The 21,604-nt window shown below is 38.2% G+C and overlaps 1 protein-coding gene across 6 annotated transcripts in view; it reads right to left on the reverse strand.

The window, feature by feature from the left end:
* CLEC16A (C-type lectin domain containing 16A) overlaps positions 1-21,604 on the reverse strand; it is a 333,014-nt gene that overhangs the window by 77,174 nt on the left and 234,236 nt on the right. For all 6 annotated transcript variants that reach the window (XM_072419009.1, XM_072419008.1, XM_072419010.1 and 3 more), the window contains 2 exons: positions 14,816-14,944; positions 5,973-6,093 (listed from right to left, as the gene is read on the reverse strand). In XM_072419009.1, the coding sequence (XP_072275110.1) occupies positions 5,973-6,093; positions 14,816-14,944 (250 nt within the window). The remainder of the gene's footprint in view (positions 1-5,972; positions 6,094-14,815; positions 14,945-21,604) is intronic.

The raw sequence follows: 21,604 nt of genomic DNA on the forward strand, positions 1-21,604 counted from the left end.
TTTTACTTTACATAAAAGGGTAGAGAACCCTTTTATTTAAAGTAAAAACTTTTTTGTTAGTGTTTTTTTAAGTGCAAAAACTTTTTTTTCTCTTTTTTTATAAAAAAGGGCGCGAAGTGCTTATGCACGGGCTACCAGAGAGGAAGCTTCTCTAGATAGCTCTGTGCCCCTCCGGAGTTTCTTTCCTCTTCCCACGGCTCCTTCCTTCCACGGCACCTCACACAGCTCCCTACAGCAGCAGACATCTTCAGGGGTTAAAAATTGAAAGGAAAGCAGCCCCAGAAATCCCTGGAGCGGATGATCTGTGGAGCCCCCAGCTCAAGCAAGATGGCGATTGATCTGGTCCCCTTCCCCCCACCATGCAAGACAGCAGATCCAAGGCATCTATGACTGTGCAGACATCAGGGAAGGAGGTAAGAATACCCCCTCCTCTCCAGAAAATATGCAGGCTGCCATGTGCTCTCCTATGCACAGGGATCATGCTGGGGACATTTCCTACCTCTCTTCATCACAAGACAGATACAATGTTAAATGTTCTTAGCCTGCAACTAAAAATCAGGACTCTTTCAGCCCTGAAAGCCCTGCTAGAATTCCTGCAGCTCAACCTCTATGATGAATATTCTGGTGATGCCTCTCTTATAGCCAGATTTGCAGCCCTTCTTGAAACAAAGCTATAGTTAAAATCACTTCAGACCTAAAACAAGACTTTCAATTCCTGAGCCAAAGGCTAGATTTAATTGAACAAAAATCAGATGAAACTACTCGTCAGGTCACCCAAAATACCACAACTATCTCCTCCTTAGAAGAAAGTTTGGAATTAGCACAGGACAAAATAGAGGATCTGGAAAATCGCTCCAGGCGTGACAACTTCAAAATTCCAGGTCTCCCTGAAAATAATAAAAACTTAGAGGTTACGGTAAAAGCGTTCATAAAATCACTCCTACCATCATGTGATGACTTATATTTGGAATTTGATCAGCTACATAGAGCCGCAACAGCACCAAGGGCAGATGGCTCCCTAAGGGACAATATAGTGAAACTTCATTAATTTCATACCAAAGATGACTTAAAAAAAAGTGGCCATGAAAATAGATGTTTTAGCTTTACAAGTAACTTATTTCTCTACTGATTTTTTTCCTAAAATTTTCCATAGAAACGTCGCTCTGATGTATGGGGTTGTTAGGGTTCTCCAGGTCAGTTTCATTCACTCTTCACACTGAACTTAAAGACCATGACGGGTGTTTCGTGATGGTAGTAGGAAACTTGGGTCCCTAGTTTCTATATCGTGTTACTATGCTCCTACTTCTGGTCAAATGAGATTTTTCCATGAAATGTTTGATAAAATCTCCCCTTCTATTGAAGGGGCCTTGATTTTGATGGGCGACTCTAACTTGGCCCTAGATCAAACATTAGACTTCAAGACCAACATATAAACACCCCTCTAAGCAAAGCCAGCGGTTTGCTTCCTTGCTTTATGACCTCGATCTAGTGGATGCACAATCTAAGGGAGCACAATCCATCTACTAGGGATTACACATTTTACTCCTTACCACATAAACAATACTCACGTATAGATCATGCATTCCTCCATTCGTCACTCGTTCGTTCCCTCACGATCCGCTACTTCTCCGCCTAACAGGCCTAGGCTCCAAAAACCCAATATCACATTGGAGGCTTAATGAATCCATTTTTAGTGACCCCACCCACAGACATACATTTTTACTTAGGGCTAACAAACCTGGCAAGCTTCTAGCAAATAAACTAAATCGTAGGGCACAAACAGCCACACATCCAAAAATCAAGCTGGGTTCTTTCGTGGACCAGTAAATCCATCTGGACCAGGTGGGATTTCTTTACCATCAACAAGCCCCGGACCAAACTAGACGTAAAATAGACCTGATTTCAGCAATTAACGGTCACTGGTATGGCGAACAAAAAGAGAAGCGATGTTACTCTCATTGGATCTACACAAACCTTTTGACAGCTTATCATGGGATTATCTGAAAGCCCTTCATAAAATGGGCTTTGACCCAGCATTTTGCCGGGTTATATCCTCTCTATACTCCTTCCCTTCTGCAGAGGCACCAGACAAGGCTGCCCTCTATCCCCTTTACATTTTGCTTTAGCAATTGAACCCTTAGCAACAGCTGTAAGGCTTAATCCTGACATCAAGGGCATACGATGTGGTCATATAGAACATAAATATGGACTTTTTGCTGATAACGCCTTATATAACTTCTCCTCTCATTTCCTTGTCCAACTTTTTTAAAGAGTTGAGCTCCTTTCCAGAGGTGTCAGGTCTAAAACTAAATATAGCCAAATACGAAGCTCTAAATAATAGCCCCCAAACATAGTCACCCAACTCAAAGATTATTTTGACTTCATGTGGAAACCCAAAGCAATCATCTATCTAGGCATTCAGATTGCCTCTTTTCACTATGGTATGTACTCAACTAATTACCCACACCTGTTTCGTCCAATAACTAGATATCTGAATAGATGGGGTTCTAGCCCCCCCCCCCCCCCCTTGTGGTTCGGGAGAATAGCTGCAATCAAAATGAACACTGTACCCAGATTGCTTTATATTTTCTGCACCCTCCCTATTGCTATACCCAGACTGGTCTTAAGAAATATCCAAAACAAACTTCACACCACAATAATGCAACTTCATGATATACTCTTAAAAAATTGGGAGGATTGGGTGTGCCCAACATAATGTTATACCACAGAGCAGCCCAAATCGCAGCATTAGGCCAAACTACTATTTAGCATCCAAGACCACAATGGACTGACCTGGCCTGCCCCTCAATACCGATCGGGGTCCTTAAAGTGGACCCCCTCCCCTAAAAGACCTGCTATTCTCTGTCCTTCATTTTCATATGCTCTCTCAGTACGGGATGGACCAAAAAACATTTTTTCCGTGCACTCCCCCATGCTCCACTTACTGCCTTATGGCATAATCCTAAATGTCCTCCAGTTTGTAAACCGGCTATTTTTTTCTGGTGGCGCAAGGCTATTCTGGGCCTCTCCCATTCCATTTACAGAAATTTTCCATTATCAACAAATCAGGTCCTTTATTCAAAATAAACTTAAAGGGCTGAAACCACCCTACCAGAGTACATGATTTGAAAAAACCTGCAGTTTCTTTAACTGATTTCAAAGGGAGTATCTCTTCTCACGCAATAAGAAACTTTCCTATATGAAACAACAGGAGTCAAATTTGGAAGTGTAGCGGAGTGGGCAAGAATGGCAGGATTCAACAGTGTCCATTTCCAAAATATCTCTGAACACTTCGATAATAGAGGCCAATTATAAGGTTTTGATGCGATAGTATCTGGTCTCAGTTAAAATCCATAAAAGCCAATCCCTCTGTCTCTCTTCCTTGTTTTTTCAAGGATGTGAGTGGGTAAAAATGTAATGTAAATATGTTTATCCTAAGGAAATCTGGGCAAAGTGCTGCTAATGTAATGAAAAATTGTTTGTCATTTCCTTTCTTGTAAACTCTTCATGACAGCACACAGCTGGGTTAGTTCTACCCCTTGATCTCCATTGGACCAGCTTCCCAAAGCTATAAAACTAACCTCCCTCTCCCCTGCAGGTGTTCTTTAAAAAGCTCACGACAGAACAAGGGAGGGAAATGTGCTGTCAGAAGTTTACAGGAAAGGAAATTTACAGGTATGACAGCAATTCTTACACCAAAGTGAAACTCCAACCTACAAAGCTACAAACTCTGGCCCGACACACCCTTTTTTTTGGCCCACAAAAGAATTCTTAATATGAATTAGATCAATCCACTGTATATTACTGCATGCTCTTCTCATGTGTTCTTGTTTCTTCTTATCGAGATTGTTTTTTCAATAAATTGCAAGTTTGGCCTGCCACTTGGTCTAAGTTTTTAATTTCGGACCTCTGTGTATTTGAGTTGACACCCCTTCACTAGGGTATGCCACTAAAAACATTGGACCATTCAGATTATGAATCACTCCTCTCTAAATACAATTTTTAAGCCAGTTGTCTTTTCATTTACAAATAGAATATTTTAAACCTAGTGATCTTAACTTGCACATTGTTCGTCTGTGGTTTACGGTGTCAAATGCTTTTGTCTGTCTTGAACCCATTCTGGCTATCATTTATAATATTTTCAGGCACAAACTCTTTATGTGTTTCTTTATCAAACTCTCTAGTAACTTTCCAACTTTAAAAATTAAACTTACAGGTCTATAGTTATTTGGTAACAACTTTGGTTACTTTTCTAAAGATAGGTACCACGTTGATTTATCCTATGGCACTATATCAGCGATTAAAGAGCTTCTAAAATTAGAGAGAAGGGCTGTGAAATAACAGAGCTCACCTCTTTGAGGACACATGATTGTACATTCAATCCATCTGGTGATGGTGCTTTATTATCATTATTACACAGTATTTATATACCGCCAACATATAACGCAGTGCTTTACAAAGTCCCTAGTCATGAACTAGCTGTCCCCCAAAGGGGCTCACAATCTAATGTCCACCTCAGTCATATGTCTTTAAAACAGTCTAGGGTCATTTTTTAGGGGGAAGTTAATTAACCTAAGTGCATGTTTTTGGAATAACCCACACAGACACAGGAGAACATGCAAACTCCATACAGATAGTGTCCTGGCCAAGATTTAAACCTGTAACCTAGCGCTGCAAAGTCCAGAGTGCTAACTTCTGAGCCACCATGCTTCTTTAGTCTTTTTATTTTGTCTGTTGCTAGACCATGTTGGTTTTGAGCTACTGTGGTCCATTAACCCCCCTAGCGTTCTAATTCTGTCAGTATTTTTATACAAAAAGTGATCCTAATTTTTTTGCATAGAAATTTTTGTTTATATTGTGGGCCTGTAATTCTTAGGATTAACTCCCGGGTATGATAATTATATTTATTTATTATATTATAATCATAAATTATAATATAATACAGAATTATAAATAATAATTTTAAAAAATTATGAAATAGGACAACAATTTAATCTTAAAATAAAATATAACATTTAAAATGCACTTTTATTTTTATTTTATGTTGTGTGGTGTTTTTACACTGTAAAAACCATTTAAAAGCTGATTACATTGTAATCTCCTTTTAAATTTTCTGCCTGGCCACACCCCCCCAATACATCACCACTCGCATTACCCAGAAAATGTCACATCCTTCCGGGTGATGCAAGTGGGGATGTCCCGCCCGCCTCACCCCGACGCTGCTGCTGTTGCTCTGAATCTCCAGGGAGATGCAAAGCACAATGCAGACCTTCTGCATTGTGCATCGCATCTTCCAGAAGATGCGAGCAGAAATAGCAAATTCCGGTAGTGGTGCCAGCTGGATTGTCCTGCATTGTGCTTTGCATCTCACTGCTGATGCATTTTCCTTGTTCCAAGTCACCAAAGTCATCTTGTAAAGGGCCTACATGCTCAGAACTGATCTTTTATTATTATATTCAAAACATCTTAGGGCTGCTCTTTCATTTGCAACTCAGCTTTCATTTTGAATTTTGCAATCTTGATTTCCTTTTTACATCTTTTGTAATTATCAAATTATTAAAGTGATCCTTATATTTTTGGAATGCCCTTTTCTTATCATTTAAAGCTTCTTTAAAATGTGAGTGAGCTGTGACTCACATATGTTTATTTTTAGCCTTTTAACTTATTGCCCAATGGGAGTATATTTTACAATTTGTTTGTGTACAATAGACTTGAGACAGCAGCCCAAATATAAATTGCTGAGAAAAAATACACTACTGACAGTCAGGCCCAAATAATAACACAAAAGCATATTGTTTTCTTGTAAATATAAACTAATAATATAATAAATTAAACATATTACATTAATAAAATAAACACAGTTTTAGCTGGTCTCCTGAGTCTTGACATTCACAAACATCTAAATTTTTTTTGGTGATTGATGTTAATAAAAGCATTCCAAGGACTTCAACTAAGATCAAAATGTTACATACTGAGATCAAGTACATCATCTGTCTTTATGAGGTCCTCTTCTCGGGTCAAAGGAAGCTGAGTCTCAGGTTCTTTCCGCAGATTTAGCGATAAAGCCCGTAACATGAAGAATACTCTGATCGCCTGAAAAAAATATATAATTCTATGTGAATATAAATTATTTGTTGGTAAAATAAAACTACAACAGGTTATTTTTTCTGTGTAGAAGTCATATATCAAAGGTACAGTTCTGCAAACTTTTAAAATAGCTTTGGCAAGATATAATTTGATTTTGGGGGAATCCTCATGGTGTTACATTTAGAGCACATGCCTAGGCACATTATATTTAAAGTATACGTCTAGTCACATTGGATGATTTTGCAGGTGATTTCTCCCCACCTATTGCTCTGTTGACCACAAAAAATGTTGGATTCCCACTCACTTTTATTCTTCATGACAATGGTCAGCAGGAAATGTTTTAGGAGTGAATTTACTATCATCCAATGGCAGTAACAGCTACAATTTGCCAAATTCCAAATCAATTGCCAAATCAATATTGCCAAACCTATCTTTTAAAATTCATCCCTTGCAAATCAACCCAAAGCTGTTACTCCCAGACAAATCCAACATCCAACAAGAAACATATTTTAATTTGTTCATGTGCAAATGCATGGAGTAACTACAAGCACATACATGTGAAAAAGCAAAGGGATGTTTAAAAGAATATTGTGTTAGAATGCTAACATGTGTTTTTATTTTATTAATAATAGTGTAAATCTAGATTGTGTCCCCTATTTACCAGTGACAAGCAGTGTGTCCCTCATGTCACACTTACCTGTTCCTCAATAAAGCACAGGCATCTCCCCCATGCGCATGCGGGCAATTCTGATGCTGGGCGTGCCTCTGTTTCCAAGCTTTATCAACTCCGTCCATGCCGCTGGCCAATCAGAATATAGCCTCTCAACTAGCCCTGAATATTTAGCTAGCTCTCAAACTCCATTTTGTGTTGTGTGCAACAAGTCCTGTCTCCTTTGTGTCTCCATTGTGCCCAGCCCTTAATTCTGTGAACTAGTTCCTGTATACATGCTGCCTAATCCAGTGTTTCCTGTGTCCAGCTCCAGGGGTTACCTCGTTGTCCAGTCTGTTGGTTCCCAGACAACTTCCCCGTGCTGTTCCTGTCTGCCTGTGGATATCCCTGCTTCTCCTGTGCCTCCTGCTGTTTCCAGTGTTCCCTGTGCCCGCAGTGGCCCCTGTGTCATTGCCGTCTGTCTCCTAGATCCCTGGGTATTGACCCCTGGCGTGTGACCTGACCTCTCTTGCTTGCTTGTCTGTCTTGACCCCAGCTTTTCCTTGACTATCCTTCTACCTGGTGATTTGGCCCACCTTGGTGTGCCCAAGGACAGCAACCTGGCCGTAACCAGCAGCGCAACATCCTCACCACCAGAGGCTCTGGAGAAAACCTGGTTACGGCTTAGACTCTTCGCCTTGGCCCTTCTCAGGGCTCACAGTGGTCCTGTCTATCCGTGCGTGACACCCCATCTACCAGCAACAAGTATTTGCCCCCTCCCCCACACCAATTATACCATGCCCGCACTTCACCTTTATTTTTATCGTAATTGGAACTGACTCAAGATGTTTTTACACAATTGTATAACATGACTTATGATTATAATCGATAGGGGCGTGTGATTTGTTAAAAAAAATACATGGGATCAAAAAAAAAAAAAAAAAATATATATATATATATATATATATATATATATATATATATATATGAATGATTTGGTAAAAGGGTTAACTTTTTTTCTATAAAAAAAATTAAAATAATAAAATAAAAAACAGTCCCTCATCTCCCAGTGACAAGCACTTTGACCTCCCTTTCCCCCACCAATCAAACCATGCCTGCATTCCTCATACCTTTTACTGTTCATAAATAAAATATTAACAGAAATAGGTAGTAATGTCATAAGGTACTCTGTCTTCTAGGCACTTAAAACCCTGGAAGTGCAGGAGTTTGAGCAGTGAGAAAAGCAGAACCTATGCTTCGCCTTTTTCTAGACTAGTGCTTCCCAGCCTTTGTTAAGTCAAATGCATCACTACAAGCCTATGGATCACTGTAACAGATAACAGCATTATAAAAAGCACTACTTATAAAAATCAGAAAACATATGATAAAAATGGTGTTACTTGTAGGGGCAGGGCTAAAAGTCCCTGGATTACAAATTGTACCTAAAATATGTGAATCATTTGCATTCCTCTAATTCATGTAGTTACATAGTTAAGTCCATTAAGTTCAACCACTAGGGAAATAAACATATCCCAGATATAAAACCCTATAAGACATAGTTGGTCCAGAGGCAGGCCCCTGGTACAATTTGCTTCAACAGGCGAAAAAATTGCTTCCTGATTCCATGAGGCAATCAGATGTTCCCTGGATCAACAGTCACTGTTATTTTTACTTTAAAGCCTTAATACCCAGTTATATTCTGTGCTTCTAGAAAATCTATAGTAGCTGCTGAAACTACTTCCTGAGGGGGCCGATTCCACATTTTCACAAACCTTACAATGAAGAATCCCCTCCTTATCCGGAGCTTAAACTTAATTTTCTCCAGACACAAAGAGTGCCCTCTTTTTCTTTGCAATGATCGCAAAGTGTATAATGGGGAAGAGAGTTCTCTATATGGACCATTTATATATTTACACAGGGTGATCATATCCCCCCTTATACATCTCTTCTCAAGCGAGATTAGATTCAGTTCAGCTAATCTCTCTTCATAGCTGAGCTCCTCTATTACCTTTATTAAATTAGTTGCCCTTCTCTGCACTCTCTTTAATTCAACAATGTCCTTTTTGTGAACTGGTGCCCAAAACTGGACTGCATATTCCAGATGTGGTCTGACCAATGCTTTGTACAGGGGCATGATTAGGTCTTCATCTCTGCAATCTATTCCTCTTTTAATACAATAAAAAAACTTTGCTAGCTTTAGATATTGCAGCTTGGTATTGCATGCTATTATTAAGTCTATGATCTACCAGAACCCCCAGATCCTTTTTAATTTCTGACTCCCCCAAATGTATTCCCCCTAGACAGTATGAAGCATCCATGTTGTTAGCTCCCAAGTGAATAATTTTACATTTAATATATATTAAATGTCACTTGGCTGCCCAATCAAGCAGTACATCCAGGTCTATTTGTAGATTATAGACATCCCGTATGGACCGAATTCCATTACATAGTTTGGTGTCAACTGCAAACACAGAAATGGTAGTTTTAATCCCAAACTCTTTATCATTTATAAAGATGTTAAACAGTAAAGGTCCCAACACTGAACCCTGGGGTACACCACTAATAACCTTAGACCATTCAGATTATGAATCATTAATTACATCTCTCTGGATGCGATCTTTAAGCCAGTTCTCCATCCATTTACAGATTGACTTTTCTAAACCTATCGACCCTAACTTGCATATTAACCGTCTGTGGGGTACAGTGTTAAATGCTTTAGCAAAGTCCAAGTACACTATATCAACTGCTATTCTGCTGTCTACCTGTTTACTTACTTCCTCATAAAAAGAGAGTAAATGTGCTAGACAACTTCTGCCTTTTTTGAAGCCATGCTGACTATCACTTATAATAATATTTTCTAGCAGAAACTCCTCTATGTGGTTCTTTATCAAACTCTCTAAAACCTTTCCAACTATGGATGTTAAACTAAAGGGTTTGAAGTTACCTGGTAATGAACTTTGCTCCCTTTTTGAAGATAGGAACCACATTGGCCTTACGCCAATCCATCGGTACCTTGCCAGTGTAAAGAGTCTCTAAAAATTAGAAATAATGGCTTTGAAACAAGTGAGCTCAACTCTTTGAGGACACCTGGATGTAATCCATCAGGTCCTGGTGCTTCGTTGATTTGTATTAGAAGGGGGTGATCAACAGTGTCAAAAGCAGAGGAAAGATCAAGGAGAAGGAGCAGGGAAAAGTTGCCTTGAGACTTAGCTCTGATGAGGTCATTGGGAGGGAATTGGGTCAAGTGGACATGTAGTAGACGGAGATGATGAGAGAAAAGTTAAGACTTCGTTCACAGTAACAGGGCTGAGGGACGCGAGTGATGATTTACAGGCGGAAGGGGTGGGTATGGTTGGAGTGGCTCGGTGGGCAGAGACATCATGTCTGATTTTGTCTATTTTATCTCTAAAGTAGTTCCCTAAACCGTTTTTTAGGGATCCTCCATCTTCCATCTATATTGTCATTGGTTCCAACATGGACCAAGACAGCTGGGTCCTGTCCAGCCCCTTCCAGTGGTTTGTCCACTCGGTTCACCACATGCCGAACCCTGGCACCAGGGAGAAAGCAAACCACTCGGTTGAAGGGATCCGGGCGACAAACTATTCTATCTGTCCTCCTGATCATAAAATCCTCTATGACTACCAATTGTCTTTTCCTTCCTGCGTTTCCCTCCCCACCAATACTAGATGTGCTGCTCTCCCGGGTCTTAGGGGTAGCGGTAACATCTAGAGTTGGCCCCTGCACATCTTCACATAACTTTGCAAACATGTTGGGGTGCTCAAACACAGGGCTGGCCTTCCTTACCCTCATCCTGATTAACCTCTCCACCCTCCATATCTAAGCAATTAACTGCCTGCTCAGTGAGGAGGAGACCCCTCTCAAGGTGATCCAGTGATTTCAGTTTTGCAATGCGCTTCTCCAGCTCTCCAATGCGATATACCAGAAAGGCAACTTGCTCACATTTGTCACAGCGGTATTCACCTAGGAGCTGTTGCTCCATTTGTGCATACATGTGACAGACTGTGCACTTAACCAAACTTTCCACCTTGCTACCACTCATTTTCCCAGTTACAATTTTTGTTTACAAGGAGTTATAAACCTTTACTTACAGTTTGTGGTTAAGGATTTAACTCCTTTTGTTTTCAAACTCCTATTTTTTCTAACTCCACTTGATTAACCACCCGGGCGTTTAACCCGACCTTAGTTCGGGGTAAAAAGACTTGCAGAAAGTGTTAAAGCCGAACTTTTCGCAGGTGGTTAAAAGCCGTCTCTTACCTGTTGCCGCTGTGATCATCTCGTGTTCTGTTGTTCCATCCGAGTTCTCCAGCGTCGATTTCCCTCTCCAGCGTGCGGTGCCTGTCTTCTCCGTTGGCATCTTCCCGCTGTGTTCGCGTGTACGTCGGCGCGTGATGACGTCGTTGGCGCGTGTGCCCATCAGCGGGAAATTCAAATTCAAACTCTGATTTTGTATTGGATTGAATACAAACTCCTGTATCCAATCCAATACAAAATAATATAAAATAAATACAAAGTAAATAACTTGGAAATTCAACTAAAGATTTTTTTTTTAAAAGATTTTTTTTTTTTATGTTTTATAAAAAATTTTTATTATTAAATTTATAAAATTTAGGACATATTTCGGTGAGGTATGCGGTAATTCGGTGAATTATAAGTAATTATTGAGTAATTCGGTGAATTATAGCCTACAATCTAAAATAAATTTCAATGCAAAAAATGTAGCACTTTTTGCATGGAAGTTCAGAAAGAATTAGAACACCCGGCGGTCGCGCGCGCGTCCCTCGGCAATTCCTGATGATGTCAGTGCATGCGCCCGTCGACGGGGGTCGTAGCGGGAAATTCAAATATTCTGTATTGGATTCAATACAAAGTCCTGTATCCAATCCAATACAAAACATATTTATGTGGTTTTGTCGATAGGTGACGTTGGACTCTGTTTTAAAATTTACCACACTAGGGAGGTGTTTTAGAAATTATATTACTATACAGTATACAGAATTATTGCGTTTTCAGTATTTTTGATTTATTTATGTATTCTTGTTTAAGCTGATTTTTGTGTTTTAATTAATTTTTTTTTTAAATGATTGTGTGTTTCAAACTTTTTTTATATTCATGATATCTACTAGACCCTTGTTCGGACATATTTCTGTAAGTTACAGGTCTACAATGTAAAAAAAAAAATTAATGAAAAACAGTGTAATGCTTTTGGTAAAGAAATCTAGACATCAGTGAGATGCCCAGGTGGTTAAAAATCCACTGGTTTCACAAGCTCAAAATGAGTGCCCTAGGAAATTAAATCACCTGTGAATCCTTGACCATTCTCCCTTAGAGGTCGGCAAGGAAAAACAAAACTGACTGTCAAGCAAACACAACCCAACAGTCAAACAGACACAATTCCCAAATGCACAATATCCAACTCCTGTTTTTTCTAACTCCACTTGATTAAAAATTCACTTGTTTCACAGGCCAAACAGTGAGCAAGCTCAAAATGAGTGCCCCAGGAACTTAAATCACCTGTGAAGCCTTGACCACTCCCCCTTAGAGGTCAGCAAGGAAAAATTCCTTTTGTATGTTTCAGCTCTAACACATACTAACCTTCAACGTACCTAAACTTTTATATTTCTGCTATGGACCTGTTTATCCTGCAATAATTTAGCCAATTACTTTGCTAGAATCCTACAATATGTAGTGAAGGAACACATTCTCCAACATTTTTACTGGTAAGAGGTGTATTTAAAGTCGCAGTTAATTCCAGGAAGCTGACACTTAATGATTTGGAAGGTATCAGGTCTTTTGAATTATATAGTTATATTAATCATTCCCTTCATTAGCAATCCACTGTAAAATTAGTAATATTTTGGATTGTTCTAAAGGGCAGTAGATAAAGAAATTTGCTCTGGAACTGCTTCTCTTGCAATTGGGATGACAAATCTCAAATTCTACAGGTCTGTGTTAGCATCCTAAATGATAAGTTAATGGCAAAATAAATAGAGAAAGAATGAATAGGCATGGCTCATGTGGAAGAATAATGTTCTGTTCTTCCTGTCCTTCTCTCTAAAAAGAACATGGTTTTAGGTTGCATCTCAACAATCTACATGACTAAAACAATAATTTTTTATATTCCAATATTTTTTTTAGGTTTTTATGAAATAAGACATATATACAAACAATTTTACACCAATACATCTTTTTGAAATCAATTCTATAAATTATTTACCAATCCTGGGTCATGACACACTACTTACATATTTTACTAGACAAATAATATAACCACAGACCTTAACATATTCTATATTCCTATACTTTGTGAGTATACCCAACATGTATAACTATCCTTTCAGGGACCAAATACCAACGAAGCATGACTTTATAATTGGCCTCAACTAATGTTGAGTTCAATGATATTTTGGAGAGAGAATAGGCCATATCATTCCACTCTTCCCTTGAGTATGTTCTACCTAAATCTCTATCCCAAGACTTCATATAATTTAGTTTATTAGAAGATGACATCAATATACTATAAATGGTTGAAATTTGTCCCTAATTTGCCTATATTGAAAGTGTTTAATATTTGGAAATCCCTTATTACTGATAAGGTATTCTAAACTGAGCATGTTCTGTTTATCTATTATATCGTTTATACGTTTCAAACCGTTATCGTGCCACCAAAAAAAACTCCTGCTTTTATTGCCCAGAGAAAACTCCGGGTTATTCCATAATGGGGCAAGAGGAATATGTGCCGAGCACAATTCTGATTTAATTTTCATCTTGTCCCATAGCATTAGTGAGTGAGTTAAGGTTGGACAATCTCTATATTGTCTAAATTTCCTTGGAACCCACATTAATGATGCCATTTTGCCCCTTTTGACTGCAAATTCTTCCATCTCTACCCATTGAGGTTTATTACCCCTTAGTGTGGAGATGGAAAATTGTGAAAGTTGAGCTGACAGATAATAATGTTTAAATGAAGGGAGCCCCATATACCCTTGAGGACGTGGAGCCAGCATAGTTTGTTTCTGAACCCTACCTCGTTTTCCTCCCCCCAAAAAATTCATAACCTTGGCCTGAAAAGAGGCCAGTACTGATGGAGGAATATACAGTGGGATAGTACGAAATAGGTATAATGCCTGAATTAGAATATTCATCTTGAATGCTGCTATATGGCCTAGCCAAGATGGAGGGGCAACAGCCCATTTGTTCAAGCTTGCAAAGATTTTTTTAAATAAGGGAATATAACTTGCTTGGAATAGAGATTTATATGAAGGGGTCAAATAGATTCCCGAATATTGAAGGGATTGAGCTTCCCAACAGAAATCAAAATTGTCTTTTACCTTAAAAATTTCATCATCCGAGATATTATTAGCTTGAGATTTAGAAAGGTTAACTTGAAGGCCTGATATTCCTGCAAACTTATCTAGAGCTCTAAACAGATTAGGTAAAGTAGTATGAGGGGAGGATATATACATTAAGATATCATCTGCATAGAGTGCATATTTATGCTCCTTTGTACCACACCAGATTCTTTTAATATCTGGGTGGGCACAAATCACTATCATCGCCAAAGGCTCAATCATTAAAGCAAATAAAAGAGGCGAGAGAGGACACTCTTGCCTTGTTCCCCTTTTGATATCAATACTAGGGGGGGACTGTGCGGCTGAGAGGCGGGACCAAGCGTGAAATTTAAAACAAGTATTTTTAAATGCACCATTTTGACATTTAAAAATTCTTATTATTCAGACCGCCAGGGAAGTTAAATCTAGTGCCAATATTAATGCAGGTGGCAGCATAACCTCAGACAAAAATCTCTGCTGAGTTCTTCAATGAAGAAAAGAGAAAAAATGAGTGTCATTGTCGACCTTACAAAACATTGCCTATATTGGAGCTAACAAATTATTCTAGCCACTTGTTATACTATGACAGCTACACAACTACCTTTTTTGAAAAGAAGTCAGCAATAAAAGCTTCTACATCCTCTAACTTCAGGGTAAGGGTGAAAGTGCTATTTCCTGGAAATTCACATTTTACACTATTATGGATATAAAAATAAAGGAAGTAACTTACTCTACGAGTTCTTTCAACATCTCCACAAGGCAGGCGCTTAACAAAATCTATTCCTGTTAAAGGAGTTCCAGTTGGAGGAAGTAATATAGATTCATCCATCATCAAGTACTCTACATTTAGAGGTTTGCTCTAGGAGACAAAAATGTGGCATTTACTTGGAATGTATTCATATTTGAAAAAAAACAACTATGTAAAAATGTACAGCATTCCAAAAACAAATGATAATATTCATACCCCATTAAAATAGAAATATACATTTGTATCACATGCTTTAAATACTGTATAGAGGGTAATAGCAATCATCTGAGACAGATCAGCTTGTATTTCAGTTTGCAAAGCCTATGTAAATGGTATACCCATCCTCTACATCTGGAATGCATGTCAACCAACTGAAACACTTTCACACATATTTGCTACAGAATCCATGCTGGAAATGAGACATGCTTTTATGTTACAAAGGTGAAAATTAGATTTTTATCAGACAAAGAAAAAGCTATGTTTTATACCAATCGGGCAGACAATTAACTATTTGTTTCAATGCTACTGTTGAGCAGCTGAGAGAATTAATAAATAAAGATGGAATATTTAATAAATCATTTGCAGAATCTTTCTTATTGATCCAGTTTAACATTGGCTCAATGTGCAATGGAGAGTTAACACAATAAAAACTCATCAGGCAAAACAATAAAACTGAAGGTGAAGTAAATAAAGTTAATTATATTTTTACAATGGCACCTGTCAAGGGATTGGATATATAAGGGTTTATGTGAAAAGTAAATTTTTGAAGGTCAGGTGTTGAAAGCAGCAAGGTCCATCAGATGTTACAATTTGGCAGGCAAGGGCATCATAATGAAGCATGCACTACACCCAAACCCTTCTACAAAGATGAATGAGCCACAGCAAACAATTGGAAGATAGGAAAAGAAGTGAATATATACGGTAGCAGACAAAAGCATAAGGGATGTGCAAAGCTTGACACTGAAGATCACAAATGTGGCCAACTAGAGGGACTTTTAAGGCATTCTATTGTTCACTGAAGATGTATATAAAAACAACATTTATTGTACAAAAATGAAAACATATACACAATTTTTTTATAAAGGCAGTATTGTGTCAGCTTGCATCCATGAAAAATAAAACTTCCTTTTTTTTTATGGAAGTGGCCTTGCCATTTACTCTTGACCACCTTCTACCCAAGCTCTCTAACCAAAGACAACCAAAACAGTGTGCTGTCTTTTGTGATTGGTTGGTGCGGATTTCATAGATAATAACTACAGATCATGCCCACCATCATAAACAGATTAGGCTCCCACATCCGACCGCCATAGCAGATCCCTGCACAGTATCATCACCCCCCCCAGTATCATCATTCTCATCCACAGCCGAGTACCAACCCCATCCTCCTCTTCAGGGTCCAGTGTCACCTGCATCTGTGGAGCCTTGTGTCCTAGCAAAGTGTCACTCCCAAATTAAAATTGGGTACTTGTACTTACTTATGTTAAGGTGTGCAGATGCTGTTCTGTGAAGCCTCCCTGCTGAAAGGTTCAGGAGCCATGCTGACATAAGAATAATTTTTTGATGGTTTTCATACTTAATGAGTATAAGAGTATAATGTTTCCACATCAATGGTAGCTAGTAGAGAATGATGTGGTTCCTGCATGTCATCCAAAATTTGTAACATACGTATAGGATTCTTCATATATGTATTCCCGGTAGATGAAGGCATATATGCCTTTTCCGGCAGATCAGACTTTTGTGTATTGTAGATGTCATTTAAAACATTGGTGTCACTGTATAAGAGATAATTTAAAAAAATCTGCCGAATCCTAAAAAATTAGATCAGGAAGAGTAGCTTGATCAGTTAAATCTATAAATTAATTCTGTTAAATAAATATAAACGTCTCGTAAACCAACGCGGTTTGCCTTTTAGTTAGTAAGCCGGTTAGTAAGATCAAAAAAGGGTTTTTATATGAAACTTTATGATTTAGAATTAATTTTTTTGTGGTAAACAGATTCTATAATGTCAAGCTTATTGTGTTAACAGGTAAAAGTAAAGTAGGTGATAATAGGGAGTTTCATGTGTGCTGTTGTTTGTATGTTCAGTAAATAGTTTAAAAGTTTAGTGTATTGAATATTGGTGAATGTCAGAAGATTCTGTATCTCTATCACAATTTGATTCCTCCCATAATTTGCTGAGCTTGTGTATAGCTTTTCTGCCCATGTCAATTTGGTTTTACTGTGTTTCCATACATTTTGCGGAAGGAATTTGATTCATATTATTTGTATACATTTGAATGTTAAATTCCTTACAAACATTATCAAATCTTTGGCTAGATCAAAATGACTAATGTTCTGATGTGAGCAAAAATTTAGAAAAAAAAAATTCAAAATAAGATGGATTAACATGCCTCGTGTTTTCTTCAATACAAACTGATCCAAACTGATTAATAGTTAGTAGAAAGGAAAAAAAAATACCACAACATATTGCAACTACAAAGACAATTTACATAGTGTTAAGCCAAGATTTACAGCAAGGATGTTTTGATAAATTCCGATGTGTTTCGCGGGAGACCCACTTCTTCAGGGAAGATATAGAAGATATCACATACAAAACAACATTTGCATGACTCAAAAACAAGAAACAATAACGGGCTTACACAATGCGCCTGATTTATTAAAGCTATGCAAAGCTGGAAAGGATACCTAATATAATAATACCTAATATATATAATAATACCTAATAAATATATATATATATATATATATATATATATATTACTCAATAATAGGATACAGCAAACCTAGAATGGATTTCTTCAAAGTCATTTGCTATTTGATAGCAAATAATTTGATTCCTGGACTAGATCCATTCCAGGTTTGCTATATCACCCAGCTTTCCTGATTAAAGTGTATCCTCTTTAGCCTTGAAGAGCTTAGTATACCAATATACTACCATAAGCAATGGAAAACAAATTCTTTTTATTAACCCTTAGGCTGTATTCATAAAAAGAGAAGAAGAAAGGAAATGAAGAGTGGCTTTTTGAAGGCAACATTCAAGATAAGGTGTTTTACTGAATAGTGAAAAAGTGGATTCCTGACTATACAGAGTCCACCTGTGCTATATAAAGCATAATATATTCACAAACAGTAAATTGTGCAACCAAAATACAATATTGTGTGAAGTCCTTGTGAGATTTTTTTTGTTTGTCTTTTAACCTAACGCATTTCACACCTATTGGCTTCTTCATGGGATGTTTTTTGGAGACTGATACTAAATGAGACCAAGATAGTATGAATACAGAGACGGGATGATACAAATTACAAAATCACGAGCTTAAAAATCGAAAAAAAACAATAATGAATAATTTCCTGATAATAATTATTACTGTCAAGGTGTATGATTTATCTAGCATATATTTTGTTTTCTTATCCAGGTATAGATATATACTATCGCATTTAGATGTTATCAAAACCATCTCAAAACATCCAATGAAGTTTTTCAAAAACTGTTATCATTGAAGCCTTGTTATCATTATTATATATTACATACTGCCAGTCAATATTGTGAGTGATATGAAGTATCTAAAGCAGGGGTGTCAAACTCTGGCCCCGAGGGCCAAATTGGCTCCCAACATCCCTTTCTTTGGCCCCCAAAAGAATCCTAAATATGAACTGCAGCTGGCCCGCCACTGCATTGAAATAGCACCGCTACTACAATTCCTGGCATCACTCGCGTCTATAGACCAGTGGGCTCTCTGCCTATGCATGGCCCCGCACTGGACTGTTTTATAGACGCAAGTAATGCCGGGAATTTTAGTAGCGGCCCAATTTAATGAAGAGGGAGTTCCAGCAAGAGGCCACTCATAAAATTTAGCCCAGCATTGGCTGAGTCTGGCATTTCCAGCACTCCCCCTCAGCTGTACTTTTCCCTGCTACTCGAAGGCATGGGCTTAAATGGTTGGATTTTCATAAAAGAAAATTGGTACAAATATTGTTAGCCTGTGCAAAAAGGTTACAATGTAACTCAGAAGGCTACAAATGGAGAAAGAGGCATATGTTTTTTTTACTAAATATAAAAAAAACAAAATCTTGTGCCTCTCTATTATAGGCTTGTTCCAGATTGAATTTGAAGCAAAACGTTTGGCTTCCATATGAAAAGGTTTTATATCTAATGAGTAGGAAAACTTTCCTCAATTTTTTCAATAAATTTCAAGGTTGGCCCGCAACTTTGTCCAAGTTTAATTTTGGCCCACTGTGTATTTGAGTTTGACACCCATGATCTAAAGGGTTAACACATGTATGAGGGATAGCCTGTCTTACCTTCACCCAGGGAGAAAGGACTTAAGTATGGAGTTTCCTAACAGGTCGTTGCCAGAGAAGGAGATCTTTTGCTTTATTCAGTGTATTTATACACAGATGATGAGATTCAATTCACATATACAAATTTTAATTGCGCATGCACTGAGTATCTGTTGCGCATGCGTGGTTATAGGATGTTGGTGCGGTAATGGTGTCTGAGACACTCCTGCCCTATATATTGACCATAGTTGATATGTTGTCGATTAAAACGCTTTATTGCACATGCACAAGTGTGGGAAACAATTAAGCAAGAAGAATTTTATCGGTGTGGCTATGTGTGCTTCCACGAATATACGCGTATAGCGCTGGTAGATATGTATAAGAAAAAGTAGACTGTAGATTTATATAATGTTCTATTGGTCTAAAATTGTATTCCCATAAACCCTAAACCCCATCGATACAGGCTTCACCCCTAGGCTCCTGGGAGGGTTTCCCAGAATAATCAGGGGTCCTAGTCACCCTTGTACAGAACAGGGTGGCTAAACGGGGGCTATTGGTGTAGTTGGACCTAGGGTTGGTATGCGTCCTCCCATTCCCCGTTAGGTCTGAAATGGGGGGCATGAATGAAGTAATGAGAAAGTGTTTTACATATGTTTGCCTTAAATATACAAAATATGTTATATCCAAATTACACGACATGAAATATGTAGATAACGTGAGATATACAGAATACATGGTCGAGTACACGAGGGCTATGACCTAGTAGATAAGTTGGTGTAGTATATAGAGAGAGTATGTGGTAAAAGGAAAGATCCCAAATATATCTACAGAATGGGTTTGAAGGGAAAAACGTCATTAAGACCAAGGTACTGCATAGCATTCAGGGTAAATATCGATTTAGATTCAAGTTGTAGTAGAATCTGGTCTGTCACCTCCTTTTGATTTGAGGGGGCTGAAAACTTGATGGAGGGGTCAAAATTATGTTATGATCCTACGTGGTAGCTGATTGGCGTGGTCATTCCACCAGTGTTGATGTTGTATACATGTTCATAGATACATTTGTGGAACACCCTTTTGGTCTTTCCTACATAAAAACAGCCACATTTACATGAAATTAAGTATATGATTCCGGTGGTAGAACAATCAACATGGTGTTTAATGCTGTGCATCATTTTGTTGGGTAATATGATGGCTTGGTTTTCATTTGTATGGTTGCATTGCCTGCATTTACCACATGCATAGGTACCTGTGACTGATGATTGTGGGTTAACGTGGTAGCCCGTATAGTGACTTGATACTAGGTTGTCTTTCAGGGAAGATTACTTTCTGTAAGTAACTTTTGGTTTAGATGAGAGAAACTTTGTGAGTTTGGGGTCAATTGTTAGGATTTTCCAATGTTTAGACAAGATTTCTGATACTCTCTTGTTTCTGATACTCTCATGTTTATTGAAAGTAGTTATAATCCTTAGTGGTTGGTTCTTGTTGATGGTTTTAGATTTGTTCATTAGAGTTATCCTATCCAACTTTAGGGCTTTTTGATAGGCTTGTTTCAGGAGATTTTTGGCATAGCCTCTAGCGTGTAGTTGTCCCTGAAGGGCTTTTGCTTCAGTTTTGAAGTCCTCTATTCTGGTACAATTTCGCCTCAGCCTTAGGTATTGGCTGAAAGGTATGCTATGTTTCAAAGGAACAGGGTGTGCGCTACTCGCGTGCAGGATTGTGTTGCCTGCTGTCACTTAGTTGTAGTATTTTACCTTTGTTCGTTGTTCTAATATAGGTGACTAGAAAAGGGGCTTGGTAATATTCCTGGTTCATAGTGAACTTGAGGTTAAATTCGTTCACTTGTAGTTTCGAGAAAAATTCTTGTAGGGTGTTGGTGGGTCTATTCCACACAATCAGGACGTTGTTGTATGTATCTTTTCCATGGTATTATATTGGTTCTGTATGTGGAGAGGTTGGTTTCTTTAAACAGGTTATCTTCCCAATCACCAAGATAAGGGTTCGCATAAGAAGGTGCACACCATGTTCCTATGGCTACGCCTAGGTGTTCAAGGTAGTAGGCGTTCTTGAACGTAAAAACGTTCTTGATGAGAAGGTATTCCAGTAAGGATGTAATCAGAGGGCTAAAAGAGGTATTATGTGGATAGGTTGTCTGTAGTTTCTTGGTGATGATTTCTAGTCCTTTATTGTGCAGTATGCTACAGTAAAGTGCTTCTACATCTAAAATGACTAATAAAGATCCCGGGGGGAATACTTAGGTTTGAGGTATACTTTAAAAGTTTCACCGTGTCCTTTTTTGCTTCATTAGCAATCCCCTACCTGGAGAGGTTTGCTATTGCTCTTTGAATAGCAAATCCCTTGGGACCCTAGAAAGAATGGGTCTATCAATCTATCTATCAAACCAGCCTCTACTACAAAGTAAGCCCTTCTTCTTACATACTATCAAACATAAGTTTTCTTTTTGATCATCAAATCACCTCTTTTGATGTATCC

Source organism: Pyxicephalus adspersus, chromosome 7 (genome assembly GCF_032062135.1).
Source record: "Pyxicephalus adspersus chromosome 7, UCB_Pads_2.0, whole genome shotgun sequence".
NCBI classification, from domain to species: Eukaryota; Metazoa; Chordata; class Amphibia; order Anura; family Pyxicephalidae; genus Pyxicephalus; species Pyxicephalus adspersus.